General features: G+C 50.9%; 1 protein-coding gene across 3 annotated transcripts in view; it reads left to right on the top strand.

Moving 5' to 3' along the window:
• LOC140897398 (fer-1-like protein 4) overlaps nt 1-14792 on the top strand; it is a 160510-nt gene that overhangs the window by 39604 nt on the left and 106114 nt on the right. For all 3 annotated transcript variants that reach the window (XM_073310003.2, XM_073310006.1, XM_073310002.1), the window contains 6 exons: nt 9259-9350; nt 10078-10119; nt 10260-10421; nt 11322-11382; nt 12550-12681; nt 13213-13275. In XM_073310003.2, the coding sequence (XP_073166104.1) occupies nt 9259-9350; nt 10078-10119; nt 10260-10421; nt 11322-11382; nt 12550-12681; nt 13213-13275 (552 nt within the window). The remainder of the gene's footprint in view (nt 1-9258; nt 9351-10077; nt 10120-10259; nt 10422-11321; nt 11383-12549; nt 12682-13212; nt 13276-14792) is intronic.

Consider the following 14792-nt stretch of genomic DNA (forward strand, 5'->3'; position numbering starts at 1 on the left):
GTGGCCAGTAGGTGCTAGGTCAGTGGCCTCCATCTTGACCACAAGACATGTGCCAATTCTAATACCTGTAACGGGCTGTCAACGGCCCCTGATGCTGGTCATGTGATGGAGAGCAGGAAGATGATGATCCCGACTCAGACACAGAGGAGTCTTGGGATCCGAGAGATAAGGGCGGAGCGAGACCACAGGGAGTGAGTCACCGGTCTGACTCCTCCATTGCCAGAAGGAGGCAGGAAGGGGCATTGCTGACGGAAGCAGTACCACTGGTACTGAGTATGCTGATGCTGGAAGCAGTGTCAGTGCCGAAGTGAGTAGCAGTACCGGAGTGCCTGACGGTACCGATGCTGAGGCCAGTGAAAGTCGCCACGGAAGCCTTTGCAGTGTCAATGTTTCCCGGTACCGAGGTCCCCCATACTGATCCCGGTACCGGCCCTGCCTCCACAGCCTGTGAAAGGGGAAGATTGGGGTGTGGTGCCGACAGACGCAAGGGCTCAGGAGCTCAGTCAGTCGATGGGGCTATAGATCAGTGATTCTCAACCAGGGGTATGCGTGCCTCTGGGGTACACAGACGTCTTCCAGGGGGTACATCAACTCATCTAGATATTTTCTTATTTTTACAATAAGCTACATAAAAAGCACTAGCAAAGTCAGTATAAACTAAGATTTCATACAGACGAAATGAGAAAGTCAGCAATTTTTCAGTGATAGTGTTGTGACACTTCTGTATTTCTCTGTCTGATTTTGTAAGCAAGTAATTTTTAAGTGAGGTGAAACCTGGGGTAAGCAAGATAAATCAGACTCCTGAAAGGGGTACAGTAGTCTGGAAAGGTTGAGAGCCATTGCTGTAGATGATGCAGCCCTAGCAAAGTCCTGGACCAAAGGAGAGGTCAGGACTGAAAGGCAGGGGTGGTCTGTAGCTGCCTGATATGCTGCTGATGTGGAAACGGTACTGGCATCTCCCTCACTGGTACCTGTCTCAATGGACACCCAGAGGCTGGAACCGGAGTCATGGTACAGAGTTTCTAACCTCCCTACTTGGTACCAGGGAAGGGTTTAGAGGCACCTGCGCCAATCTGTGTGGACTCCATGCTGGTCCACGCTTTTCCTGGGGGAGGTGGAAGAGTCATCCTGAGATCTGGAGTGGTCTAGATTGGTCTTACGTGACCTTTTCCTCAGCGCTGTCAGTGGGGAATGGGTCCTCCATTTCTTGGAGAGGTGCCTGCTCTGGAATATGAAGTGTCAGAGCTCTCAGAACCTGAGGAGAATCTCTGACCTAATAGGGCCTTGGTGCCAAAGCAGGCTGCGTGTCCATTCGAGGAGAGTTTGAGAGCATGGTGTGCTGGGATGTTTTTGTCCGTCATGGTGACCTGGCCAAAGAGCATACAAAACCGCTTTTGAATGTAGTGAGAGATTTGAGGAGGGCCAGAGCTCTGCAAGATTATGGCATTTCATACAAAGTCAAACCACTTTATGCTCAGGATTTGGTGAGGATGACACATATGGAATGTATCAAGCCGCTCCAAGTCTGCTTCTAGGAGGGTTCAGGTTTCTGACCCATATAGCAGTACAGGCAGGACCCAGCTTTGATAGATCCTGAACTGTCTCTCCGTGCAGAGACATTTTTTGCATCCACAGGTGAGACATGGACTTCATGCAGGAGCGGTAAGACCTATTTGTTGGAGGATGTCCAGTTTGCTGTGAACACTTTAATTCTGTTTGCAGCCTATGTAGGCGAACTTGTCAATACTCTCCACAGTGCATGACAGCATCGTCGGCATAGTCTTAGCTGGTGAATGTTTCTTGACCAGCCTTGATTCTGACATGTGGAGCGGCATGTCCTAATATCCAGTTGATAGCTTGACCTAATGGTGCCAGGGCAGCAATACATTCCTGTCACATGTGAGGTTGTGTTGAGGGCAGTGAACCAATGCGCACAATTGCAATGGGACTGGTGTGAAAATTGCGTGCCAGATTTAGCAGAACATCTGGGATGCCAACTCTTTTTAGTGCAAGCCAAAGCTCTCACCTGTCGACCAAATCAAAAGCAGGCTTGATTTGATGTCGATATATGGCACGTGGAGTGGGCAGTTAAATGCTTGGTGCAGTCAGAAGCTGGAAGCTAAGAACAGCATCCATTATCAACTGCCCAGCAGTGAAACTTGATTGTTGTGGATGACAATGTCTGTCAAGGAGTGGCTGCATCCTACCAAGCAGGACGTGAGTGAAGACCCTTACGGCGACTGTAGCAATGGGATTAGCCGGTAGTTGCCACATTTGGTGTAAGATCCTGTACCCTTGTACAGGGATGCTATGATGCCGTCTTTCCATTTTGCTGGCACTTGGCCTGATTCCCGCACTTTTAAGAACAGTTGATGCAGGCCAATGCTCGCTGTTTCTGAGGCATTTTTGAGCAGCTCAGGTGGAATACTATCAGGTCCAGCAGCATGTCGATTCCATAACTGTTGGATGGCCTTTTGTACTTCCTCGAGCGATGGAGGATCAGTATTCATCCCTGGGTGTGCTGCTGTATGGTTAGCCAGGTCATATCGCTCTGGATAGTTGTTGACAGGTGTGTGCTTTCATCATGTGTTTTCCATCTGTCCAGGTCCTCGTTGGATAATGAGTAGGGAGAGCTGTCTGGTTTTGTGATGAGGATGTTAGAAGATGTTTATGGCTGCCAGCCAGGTTCGCGATAGCTTTGTAGGCAGGACAGGTTGTTATACTTCAGGCTGTCCTCTGCTTTGTCGGCCAGGGAATTGATACAGATCTCACAGTCATGTTGTGCTAAGGCCTGGAAAATGCCTTTCAACTGTTTAGGTTTACAGACAGCTCCCTGCTTGTGTACTGCCTTTTTCGCTCATCTATCAAAGTCCTCTTCAGAAAGCCAAGGTGTCTTGTGTGACTTTCTGAAGCCGATTGTTCCAGAAGCAGCCTGTGATATAGTGTTACGTATACCACTCAATGCGATCTCCATGTGGTCTGAGTGGTCATGTGCTCTTTAACAGCTGGTGTGTATTTCACAGCTTTAACAGGATCCTTGGCGAGACACTGGACATTGCTAGTTTGCAAGGGTTTCACATCCCAGAAACTCTCCACCTTTCTCCCTGGTGTCAGGCATGGGTGTCAGGCAGTCAGGCCTGATGGTTGGAGCAGAGGTTGAAGCCGGGTGGTTAGAGTCCATGGACAAGCCAAATCAGTACCATAGCTGGAGTCCAGATGCAGGCCAAGGTCAGAGCTGGGGGTCAGGAGGTGGATGCAGGGTGGAGCAGGTCAGTAATAGGGCTGGAGCAAGGTCAGGGTAGGACATGGGCAAGGCTGGAACAGGGATCAGGCCAGGAAAAGGAACCGGATCTGGAGCAGGCTGGGAGTCTAGAGAGTCTGCTTCACAGTAAGGCCACAGGAGGGTTCCTGGCTGGGTAGTGCTGTTGCATGGACTAACTTGCAGCTCTGGCATTGGGGAAATATCTGAGTCTGGGGGTCAGCTGACCCAGGCTCTGCTCAGGCATAGGCTGCTGCCGCATGCCTGAGGGCTGAGTCACTTGCAGGCTCTGTTGGATGGGAGGTCAGTGCAGCTGAGAGAGCAGCCCTGCTATGGCTGGAGGTTTGCCTCACACCAGGCTTCTGCAGCCACGTACCCTGCACTTCCAAGAGATGCCTGTCAGCTTGGTATCCAAACGCTGAAATTCCCACCCTGGGCTATGCCTCTCCGTATGGACACTGATGGTCTGCCTGGCCTTGTGTCTCCCTCCAGCAACCAGGATCTCTGTTTCTGACCAGAGGTTCTCATGAACATCATGTTAATTTGGGGTCAGGCTGCTTATCCCAAGGGACTGTGGAGAAAGCCATTCCTATCCCAGTGTGGCACTCCCAGCTCCTGTCCCACTGCCTCTGAAGCTTTAGGCCAAGACAGCTTTTTTCTGGTTCTCCTCCTCTTTGTTATTATCTTTCTCTCCTCCTACATGCAAGGCTAGTCCCAAAGCAAAGCACACCAAACCCCTGAAGAAAAACACTCTCACCCTTCTGACGAGGAGGAAATTGTGACAGATTGGATCACAGAAACCCCCTTTGGGACAGCCACCTGATGGGCTGAGACTTAACCTCTGAGCCTGTTTCCCCTGCCAGCTTGGGACTTCAGTGCCCTGCCTGGTTGTGCCAGACACGCTAGCCTGCTACAAACCCGGACCCAGGTCTGAACCACATCCCCCAAAAACTGCAGGCTTAACTGAAAACAGCCTAAGCAGTGCTCCTGTCTCCAGCACCCAGATGCCCAGTTCCCAATGGGGTCCAAACCCCACATAAATCCGTTTTACCCTGTATAAAGCTTATACAGGGTAAACTCATAAATTGTTCACCCTCTATAACACTGATAGAGAGAGATACACAGCTGTTTGCCCCCCCAGGTATTAATACATACTCTGGGTTAATTAATAAAATCACTTTTTACTTATTAAATACAAAAAGTAGGATTTAAGCGGTTCCAAGTAACAACAGACAGAACAAAGTGAATTACCAAGAAAAATAAAATAAAACATGCAAGTCTAAGCCTAATACAGTAAGAAAACTGAATACAGATAAAAATCTCACCCTCAGAGATATTTCAGTAAGCTTCTTTCACAGACTGGACACCTTCCTAGTCTTTGCACAATCCTTTTCCCTGAAACAGTCCTCTTTCCAGCTCAGGTGGTAGCTAGGGGATTTCTCATGACTGCAGTCTCTCTTGTTCTGTTCCACCCCTTATACATCTTTTGCATAAGGCAGGAATCCTTTGTCCCTCTCTGGGTTCCCACCCCTCCTTCTAAATGGAAAAGCACCAGGTTAAAGATAGATTCCAGTTCAGGTGACATGGTCACATGTCACTGTAAGACTTCATTACCCACTTGCCAGCACACAGGTATACAGGAAGACTTACAAGTAAACACAGCCATCTACAGTCAACTGTCAATATGCAGTGATATCACTTGCTTCCTGTTCTGAAGTCTTATATTGCAACCATATGGGCTAGAGCAGTGGTTCTCAACCTGTTTACCATTGTGGGCCACATAGGCAGCTCTCTGTTATGTGGGCTGCATCCACACAATATATATACTATCTGTACGGCCCTGAGCATGTCACATGGCCCGCAGCTGTGTGCTGATCGGGCCACAAGTGGCTGCAGGTTGAGAACCACTCGGCTAAAGTCTTCCTTTTTTGAAGGAAAGCTGAAATTCTGCAGTCTAAGGTGGTAGGATCCTGAAAAAAGTAGTGGCTTGCAACACCTGCACCTGCAGAGAACCAATAGGTCAGACGGGGCCTTCTCCTGCTTTCCAGCCGCTGACTTGATTGAAGATATTTCCTGTGTGCTCCTCTGCTAGGTGTGGAGGTAGGGGTGAAAGTAATATAAACTTCTTTCTGGTAAGGGGGCCCAGCTCTGGGCCCCAGAAGGGGCGGGCCTTAGGCGGAAGGGGCGGGGCCTCAGGTGGAAGGGGCAGGGCTGGGGTCAGCCTCCCCCAGCCAGCCCATCCTAGCTGCCTGACTCCAGCCTGGCACTTTTAAATCGCCGGCCCCGGGGAAACTGCCCCTTTTGCCCTGCTCCTGTCGGGGGGCGGGGAAGGGGCAGCAACAGCTGTGTTTTAACATCCGCTGTGTACGAGCCAGTACCGGCTTCTTACCAGTACACCGTACTGGCCCACTTTCACCCCTGTGTGGAGGTGCACATGGTTCTCACAGAAACGTCCCGGAGGGGAGGATCTATTAATGGGGATTCTCTATATTCTGGTAAGGAGAAGAGGCTGGAAGATGATCAAGTACAAGTAGGAACTGGCGAGAAACTGTCAAATGCAAAAAAGTTGCATTCAGTGACATCACATAATGGCAGACAGCTAACAAGTGACAAATGTTCTAGGTGCTTATATAGAAATGCTAGACGTCTAAATACTAAGATGGGTGAAATTGAGTGCCTGGTATTAAATGAGGATATTGATATAATAGGCATCACAGAACCTTGGTGGAATGATGGAAATCAATGGGACACACTAATACTAGGGTACAAAATATACAGGAATGACCGAGGAGGTTGTGCTGGTGGGGGAGTGGCACTATATGTGAAAGAAAGAGTAGAGTCAAATGTAGTAAAAATATCAAATGAATCAAACTATGCCACAGAATCTCTATGGATAGTAATTCCAGGCTTGAATAAAAAGAATATAGCATTAGGAATATACTGCCGGCCACCTGACCAGGATGCTGATGGAGACTGAAATGCTCCAGGAGATTTAGAGAGGTTATAAAATTTAGAAGACTCAATAATAAGGATATGATTTAATCATGAAGGTTACGGAAGTCACGGATTCTGCAGCGGCAGGGCTGGAGCAGCGGCCCCCGGGCTGAAGCAGCTGCCAGAGGTCGGCCCTAGGCAGCGCTTTGACTGTTAGTCTCTCCCTTGCCCCTCCCCCAAGTATTTTTATTAAAAGTCAGGACAGGTCACAGGCTTCTGTGAATTTTTTTTTATTGCCCATGACCTGTCTGTGACTTTTACTAAAAATACCTGACAGAATCTTAACCTTACTCAATAATACTGGTTTCAGAGTGGTAGCCGTGTCAGTCTGTATCAGCAAAAACAACAAGGAGTCCTTGTGGCACCTTAGAGACTAACAAATTTATTTGGGCATAAGCTTTCGTGAGCTATAATCAGAGGTGAAAGTAAGCTGGTACACCCCGGTACAGCGTACCGGCAAGAGCTGGTGTGCCATACCGGGGTGGATCGGCTTCCCCAGGCGCACTTTAAAGGGCCTGCGGCTCCCAGCTGCGGCTGGAGCCCCAGGCCCTTTAAATTGCTGCCAGAGCCCTGCTGCCGGAGCCCTGAAGTAGCAGCCCGCGGGGCTGGGGCAGCAATTTAAAGGGCCTGGGGTGGTAGCGATGGCCGAGCCCTGGGCCCTTTAAATCGTCCCCAGAGCCCCGCCACTGCTTCTCCAGGGCTCCAGCAGGCTCCGGGGACGATTTAAAGGGCCCAGGGTGGTAGCGGTGACCGGAGCCCCGTCCCCGGAGCCCTGCTGCTGGAGCCCTGGGGAAGAATTACAAAGGGAGCTCACAAAACTGGGCAACAAAATGGCAAATGAAATTCAACGTTGATAAATGCAAAGTAGTGGACATTGGAAAACATAATCCCAGCTATATATACACAATGATGGGGTCTAAATTAGCTGTTATCACTCAAGAAAGAGATCTTGGCGACATTGTGGATAGTTCTCTGAAAACATCCACTTAATGTGCAGCAGCTGGTCAGAAAAGCAAACAGAATGTTGGGAACTGTTCGGAAAGGGATAGATAATAAGACAGAAAATATCACAAGGCCACTATATAAATACATGGTATGCCCAGATCTTGAATACTGCCTGCAGTTCTGGTTGCCCCACCTCAAAAAAGAAACGTTACAATTTGAAAAAAAAAACAGTGAGGGGGAACAAAAATGATTAGGGGTATGGAACAGTGTCCGTATGAGGAGAGCGTAATAAGACTGGGAGTTTTCAGCTTGGAAAAGAGACGATTAGGGGATATGATGGAGGTCTATAAAATCATGACTGGTGTGGAGAAAGTAAATAAGGAAATGTTATTTACTCCTTTACATAACACAAGACCCAAAGGTCACCCAATGACATTAACAGGCAGTAGGTTTAAAACAAACGAAAGGAAGTATTTCTTCACACAACACACAGTCAACCGGTGGAACTCTTTGTCAGAGGATGTTGTGAAGGCCAAGACTATAACAGGGTTCAAAAAAGAACTAGACAAGTTCCTGGAGGGAAGAAAGAGATTTGATGTCTATTATAACAAGAAGTTAAAGTATTTTTTTACATGGTTTAAGCAAGATGTGATTTTTTTGTGGTAAAAATTATGTCTGAATTCGGTTTATATATATATTAATTATTAATTCAGGGGGTCTCTACTTTTTTCTTTCTGAGGCCCCCCCATCATACTATAAAAACTCCATGGCCCAGCCATGCCACAGCAACCGGTTTTCTGCTTGTAAAAGCCAGGGCCGGAGTTAGGGGGTAGCAAACAGGGCAACTGCCTGGGGCCTCGTGCCACAGGAGCCCCCTGTGAAGCCACATTGCTCAGGCTTCGACTTCAGCCCTGTGTGGCAAAGTTAAGGCCTGGGCTTCAGCCCCATGCAGCGGGACTTCGGCTTTCCGCCGAGGGCCCCAGTGAGTCTAATGCTGGCCCTACTTGGCGGACCCCCTGAAACCTGCTCACAGCCCCCGCGGGCTCCGGACCCCTGGCTGAGAGCTTCTGTGTTAATTGACAGTATTTTTTTTTTTTTGGTAGCATGGGGGAATCTGTCTGTCTTGAAGGATTTGAGGGGACTAAGGTTTTGCAGGTGGTAGTGGGATAAAAATGCACGAAACAGTGATAGAGCAGGTGGGAATGGGCATAGTGGGGCGGGACGGGAGAGGGATTTTAAAAAATTGTCCCATGCAGGGCTCTAGCCTCTACCACCTGAGCATACTTTCCTTCTCTTTCTCACTTGTGGACAGAAGATCTCTCTCAGCTTTCAGGTGTAGAGAGCCACAGCTGAATGAAGTCCATAGGAGCTGCAATATCTCTGATTGGATGTCCCCAAACTGAGTAATTGCTGGTTGTTTCTGAAAATTGTAGCCATAGTGCCATTCCTGCTCCCACTCCAACTGATGTCAGTGGCAAAGCTGCCCCCTCTTTTGACCTCCGGGAGCTGCAGGTGAAGTTTATGTAACAGCATTGCTGGTTAAATCCACCTCCCCTAGGTGGCGGTTTAGAACAGATTCGCTAACTTCGTTATTAGCACATTTTCAACCCTATTTTGCATCAAGTGAAGGCAAAGACAGTAATGGTTAAAGCCATATTAGCTGGTCATGACCAAGCCCTGGGACCCTCTCTCATTTCCCAGTTTGCACAACCCCTCAAAGCCTGTGCACCAAGCCCATGGGGGAAAGCTGCTAATGGTGCATTTTAAACTTGGAAACCTGAGCTTAGCTTAGTTTCCATTTGTCCCTGGGTTTGGGAAACTGCAGGGAGCTGTGGCTGGAAGTGGTATTGGGCAAGTACAGTATCGTCTGTTGAACCATCAGACAGGGATTCTGCACAGCCAGGCTGCCTGTTCCGCTGGCCAGTCAGGAAGGAAAGCCCTTGACAGCTTTCTTCACTTTTCCTTCTTATTTGTAATGTCCTTTCTCCTCCCCTTTGGTGTGTCACTGGGCAGTCTCTGGCTGCTGTGCCCTTCATGCATGTTGCTCTTTCCCTTCCTAGATCTATATCGAGCTAGATCTGCGCTACCAGCCTCCTGATGGCTCAGCGGGTACATGGCATGAAGAGGATTTTGTCTACCAGATGAAAGACAGGTACTGAAAATAATGGAAGAGGAAAAAATCAGGCTGCTTCTGCACTCCCATCCTTGTTCCCTTAGGGCCTGTCTGCAGTGGCTTTTTACAGTGCTAGTGGGATGGTTTGAGACAGATTGCCTGGTCAGACATAACTGTTTTAGCTGTGTGTAAGATCAGTGCAGAAGTCCAGACTACTCACCGGGACGTGGGATTGCAAACCACTTGGCAGGCATGGGGTAGGTGTCAGCATCCAACAGAGCTGCAGCCTTGTCTTTTTCAACACTGGGCGGATAGCCTGCACCTCCCTTCAGTGATGGCTGGTCCGTGCTGCCCTGCAGAAGACCATGCAAGTAGGAAAGGCACTAGTCAAAGTGAGAAGGGACGAAGGGTTACAGTGGAGACAGGGGTAAGTAAGTACTGGTCCTGGCAATCCCCAGAGGCTGTGCAAGATGGCACACAGACTGGCAATGTGGTGTGGGTGCAGAGGAGTCATAAGAGGGAGTTGTCATGGCTGTCTTTGCTCTGAAATTCTGACCTGAGGAGCTCAGAGGTTACAGCGGCAGGTGTGGAGTAAGGAGGTGGCCAGATAGTTATGCTGTACAGAGTCTGTGCAGTCTCTGCAATGAAAACAAAGGCCTTACAACAGGGAGCAGTTCAGTTAAAGCGAGAGCAGACTCGGAAGCATGTGTTTGGTGAACAGCAATAACGGGCTCGCTGTTTTGACTAGTGTTTCTGTGTCTTGCAGCTCCGAGTTAATTATCCGCAATGCTGGATTCGAGGAGCTGCAGTAAGTACCCTGGGAGGCTGTGCCCTCTCGGAGCAATGGGCAGGTGCTCGGGGATCAGAGAAGCAATGCTTCCTTGATTGACTCCCTGCTTTTGCCAGGGCAGCCTCACACGAGGCTGACAAGTATGTATGTGTTTCCAGGACAGCTGACGTGAAGCGAGCTCATGAGCTGGATAGGAAGGCCACGGCACTGGGCAGGAAGCTGGTGAAGGGCCTGGAGAGTGATGAGGAGGAGGAGGAGGAGGAGTACGACGATGAGTCTGATATGGAGTTCTTGGGCATCGTCTTCAGCCCTGTCAAGAGGTACCTGGCACATGCTCCTCTTCTCTCCCCCCGGCAAGGGTCAGTGCTCTGCATGGCCTTTCGCTTGGTGAAGGTGTGGGTCTCTCCACACAGCCGGGCCCGGGGCCCACCCCCACTGTGCTGGGGTACTCTGAGGAGCTGAGTCTTACCCACAGGGCCCTGGGGGTTCAGTCCAGCCTTGTTTACCCTTCCTGCAGCTTGTAGCGTAGCTGGGGGGGAGCGGGGCAGCAGCCGCTCCCCCTCTGAGCACAAGTGGCGCCTTGTCAATGTCTTGGCACCTTTTAAATTTTCCCCGGTTGAGGGAACAGGGGGAGCGATCCAAAAAAAGAGGTGCCACCCACTGCGGCACCTTTACTCACCCGGCGGCGGCACCTTGGTGGCGGGACCTTCACTCGCTCCGGGTCTTCGGCAGCGGGACCGTCCGTGCCACCGGGGACAGCCGGCGCGAGTGAGGGCCGGCCGCTGGGTGAGTAACAGCGCCGCAGTGGGTGGGGCCATTTTTTTGGATCGCTCCCCCTGGCTACGCGTCTGCCTGCAGCCTGTGTCTGTGTGTGCAGCCAGGCTGTGGGGTTTCTGCTCTCCAGTAGCAGGACATGATGGTGCCCTTGGAGAAATGTGGCCTCTTCATGGAGCCTCCAGCTGAGCCACCTATGGAGGGTGGTTGCTTGGAATTGCTGGGGCTGCCTGGGAGGAGTGTTTGGAGTTCCCTTTCCCCGTGCTCGTGTCTTGGCTGATGGGCCCTTGGTCTCCAGCCATTACCGCTCCACCGTAGGGGCGTAACTGGGTGATCAGTGCCAGTGGGCAATGACGCTACTTCTGCGCGTGTGCAGGCTGCAACCCCAGTAAGTTACAGGAGGGTTTTGCTTAGAGGCCAACTCAGCTAGTTTGTTTCCCTTGCAGCCGTTCCAGACGCCTCTGCAAGTGGGACCTGTTTGCCACTCCTAGACCACAAAGCTTCCAGGTATTGTACTGAAGACCTGCAAGTCATGTGCCTCCCCCTTGGATCCCTGCCCTGAGCCAGGTCTGCTATGGTCAGGGCAGCTAACCGCCAGGCGAGTGTCTCCCTTCAATGTGTAACAGACAGGCAGGCCGCCATTGTCTCTGCCCCTCCGCCCTCTCCAAGGAACAGTCCGGCAGTTCCTCTTTGCCACATCCCTGCTTCCTATTCTATGTTAATCACATACTGGCCTCAGCAGAGCTCTCCTTTCCTCGTCTGATGTATAAGCTCTTAAACGCCTACATTTCCAACCCCACTGGCCGGGCCCAGATGGGTGTCGATATTTCCTTTCATTGCTGGTGGGGTTTCTCCATGCGGAGGCTGAGAGTCTGTGTGAACATTCTGCACGGGATGGAACTGGTTCCAGAATGCATCCTTTGAACAGTGTGAGCCAGGATTCTTACTGGGCTATAAAGTTAGATATGAGTTTAAGGGAGATTAGAAACTGTGAACCCAATGTGGGGAGACCCATCAGCCTCTTGCTGTCTCAGCTGTTAAACAGCGCCCTGTAGTTTAATAATAACAACAGTAATCGTGCTTCTGTAGCTCTTTGCATCCTCCAAGTGCAGTGTAGATATTAACTGGCCCTCATAGCCCACCTGGCAGGGGTTTTCATTCCCATCTTAGGGACGAGCAAACAGACACACGGAGATGCCACTGTATCCCAGCAATGAACATGGCCCCAGGAGGTTACGCAGCTGGCTTGAGCCCCACTGCCACTCAGTAGTGGAACCGCCACTCCCAGGCCAGCTTGACCGTGCTGCAGGGGCAGTGCCCATTCGGGCTGTAAATGTTACGGTTCTCTAACCGCTGGCTATTTTACAGTGTTTCTCTGGACACTCTAGGGAACGCCTAGAATATTAGGGGTGGAAAGGTAACTTGGATTGTCGTCTTTGATTTCCCATTTGTCCTGCTCCTCCTGAGCATGCCGTCACATGTCTAAGGCGGGAAGTGATGCTAATGAGCGCAGGGCATTTTAAAAAGCAGTGAAGGGTCATGGGCTAACGGGTGGGCTGTGTCTCTGGAAGAGCTGGCTGCAGGAAGGAAACAGGCGAGCTTTCCTCTCATTGGTGGCACTCCCAGCTCCTTCAAAAGGACCCGTCAGTGCATTCCTTTCCCGTCTTTCCACAGATCGGGATCAATGTCATTGAAGCCCAGAAGCTGGTGGGGGTGAACATTGACCCCTTTGTGGTGGTGAAGGTTGGAGAAGAGAAAAGGCACACAGCAACGCAAAAGTCAACGAACTGCCCCTTTTACAATGAGGTACATGGGGTGGGCCAGGGATCTTATTGGTAGAGTGTCCAGAGCCACCTGCACAGGTCACGGTGCAAAGAAGGGACCAGGGACACTGCCGTGTGGCTGAGAGCAGGCTGTGCTGCTGTTACTCTCCACAGCCCGAGTCACAACACGAGCACTGCTTACCCCCAACCAGGGTCAGGCAGCGCGCAGAGCCCTGCCTACACCCAACCAGGGTCACGTGGCGCGCAGAGCCCTGCCTACACCCAACCAGGGTCACGTGGCGCGCACGGCCCTGCTTACCCCCAACCAGGGTCGGGCGGAGCGCGCGGCCCTGCTTACCCCCAATCAGGGTCGGGCGGAGCGCGCGGCTCTGCTTACCCCCAACCAGGGTCGGGCGGAGCGCGCGGCCCTGCCCGTACCCAACCAGGGTCGGGCGGAGCGCGCAGCACCTCCACAGCTGCTGAGCCTCATTCAAGATACACTTGACATGGCTGTGTCCAATCTCGGGGTTGCGATGGGAGCGCTTTGCTCAGTTTTCTCTCTCTTCTCTTGCAGTATTTTGTGTTTGAATTTCATGAACCAAGGGAAGTTTTATTTCACAGACTCATAGAGATTTCCGTAAGTATGCCCTGCTGTCCGCACCCCTTTGAGTCACATTGGCAAGAATCTGTGTAATGGCAACAACTGACGTGCTGCACTGAGGTGCCGTGTGTGTGTGTTTATGGCAGCACCTTCCACCTGGAGTTCTTCAGGCTCTTGTACAAAGTTAGGGCACCAGTATTACCCTCCTTTTACAGGTGGGGAAATTGCGCCACAGACGAGTTAAAGCACCTGTCCAGCATCACACAGCAAGTCAGTGGAAGAGTTGGAAATAAATCTCAAGGGGTCTGACTCTCATCTCTTACTTTAGCCAGTAGACAATGCTGCCTTCCTTGTAGGTAACACGGGCTATATGTGTAGCTATAGGGTCTGCTCCAAAGCCCATTGTAATCAATAGCAGTTTGTAACCCACTTTACATCTTACGTGTTGGTACTGATTGGGCCACAGCATCCGATCACGTCGCTCTCCCCACTGCACGCAGTTTGTCAGTCTCCTGCTTTCATAGTGCCCCACAGGGTTACATCTGCTTGGCAAATGCCAGTTGTAGTTTTATACCGTTAAGCTATTTCAGCACAACTGTTCGTAGGGGTTACCTAACCCTCCAGCTGAGACTGACCCAAGGGAGAGTTCCTCCCCAGCCTTGACTGAGCCCCCAAGGGAGAACCAAGCGCCCCTTCCTCACAGTAAAATATCAGGAGAAATGTGCCCAGATTCTTTCCCCCAGTTCATTTTTCCATTTCCGGCTGTACTTACTTGTCGCAGTGTAGTTGTAGCCGTGTCGGTCCCAGGATATTAGACAAGGAGGGTGAGGTAATAGATTTATTGGACCAACTTCTGTTGGGGAGAGAAAAGCTGTCGAGCCACACAGAGCTCTTCCTCTGGTCCAGGAAAGGTCACGGGGCACTCTACCTTGAATGGGTCCTAGAATATGAGCTAACTAATTCTGCTAAACAATCGGTTCCACCTGGCATGTAGCTGGGACACTCGGAGAACCTCTCCCAGACCTGAGGAAAAGCTTATAAAAGATATTACCTCACCCACTTTGTCTCTTGGAGAGGAGTTGACATTTTGTAGCAGTTTTGCTCCTCCTAGTAAGGGCATGAGCTGCTCTCAGTCCCAGTCAGATGGAGATTGAAGCCAGTGGTTCCCATTGCCTGTCCCCTGGCCTGCAGAGGGGTGTAACATGCTGGTGGGAAGGAGGGGCTTTCTGACTCGGCCACCCTGGCACGTGTATAAATGCCAGCGCAAGGGAAAGGCAGGGGAGAATCAGGCCCTTGAAAGACTCTGGGGCCTGAAGCTCAGAAGACTCACCTGAGGCTCTTTATAATAAGAGGGTTAAAAGCAGCACCTGTTCGTTGAAACGTAGGCTGGAGACCAGAGATGCTAGTTCTTCTTCCACTGCAGCCTGCTGCCCTCCAACCGTGGCCAAGCAGGGCACCCCTTCCTTAAAGGAATGTGCTCAGCCCTGTCACGAAGGAGAGGCCAGCCTGGCTTGGCACCGGAGTGATGCCATCCCAGCTCAGGCCTCCTCCTG

Source organism: Lepidochelys kempii, chromosome 13, assembly GCF_965140285.1.
Source record: "Lepidochelys kempii isolate rLepKem1 chromosome 13, rLepKem1.hap1, whole genome shotgun sequence".
NCBI lineage: Eukaryota > Metazoa > Chordata > Testudines > Cheloniidae > Lepidochelys > Lepidochelys kempii.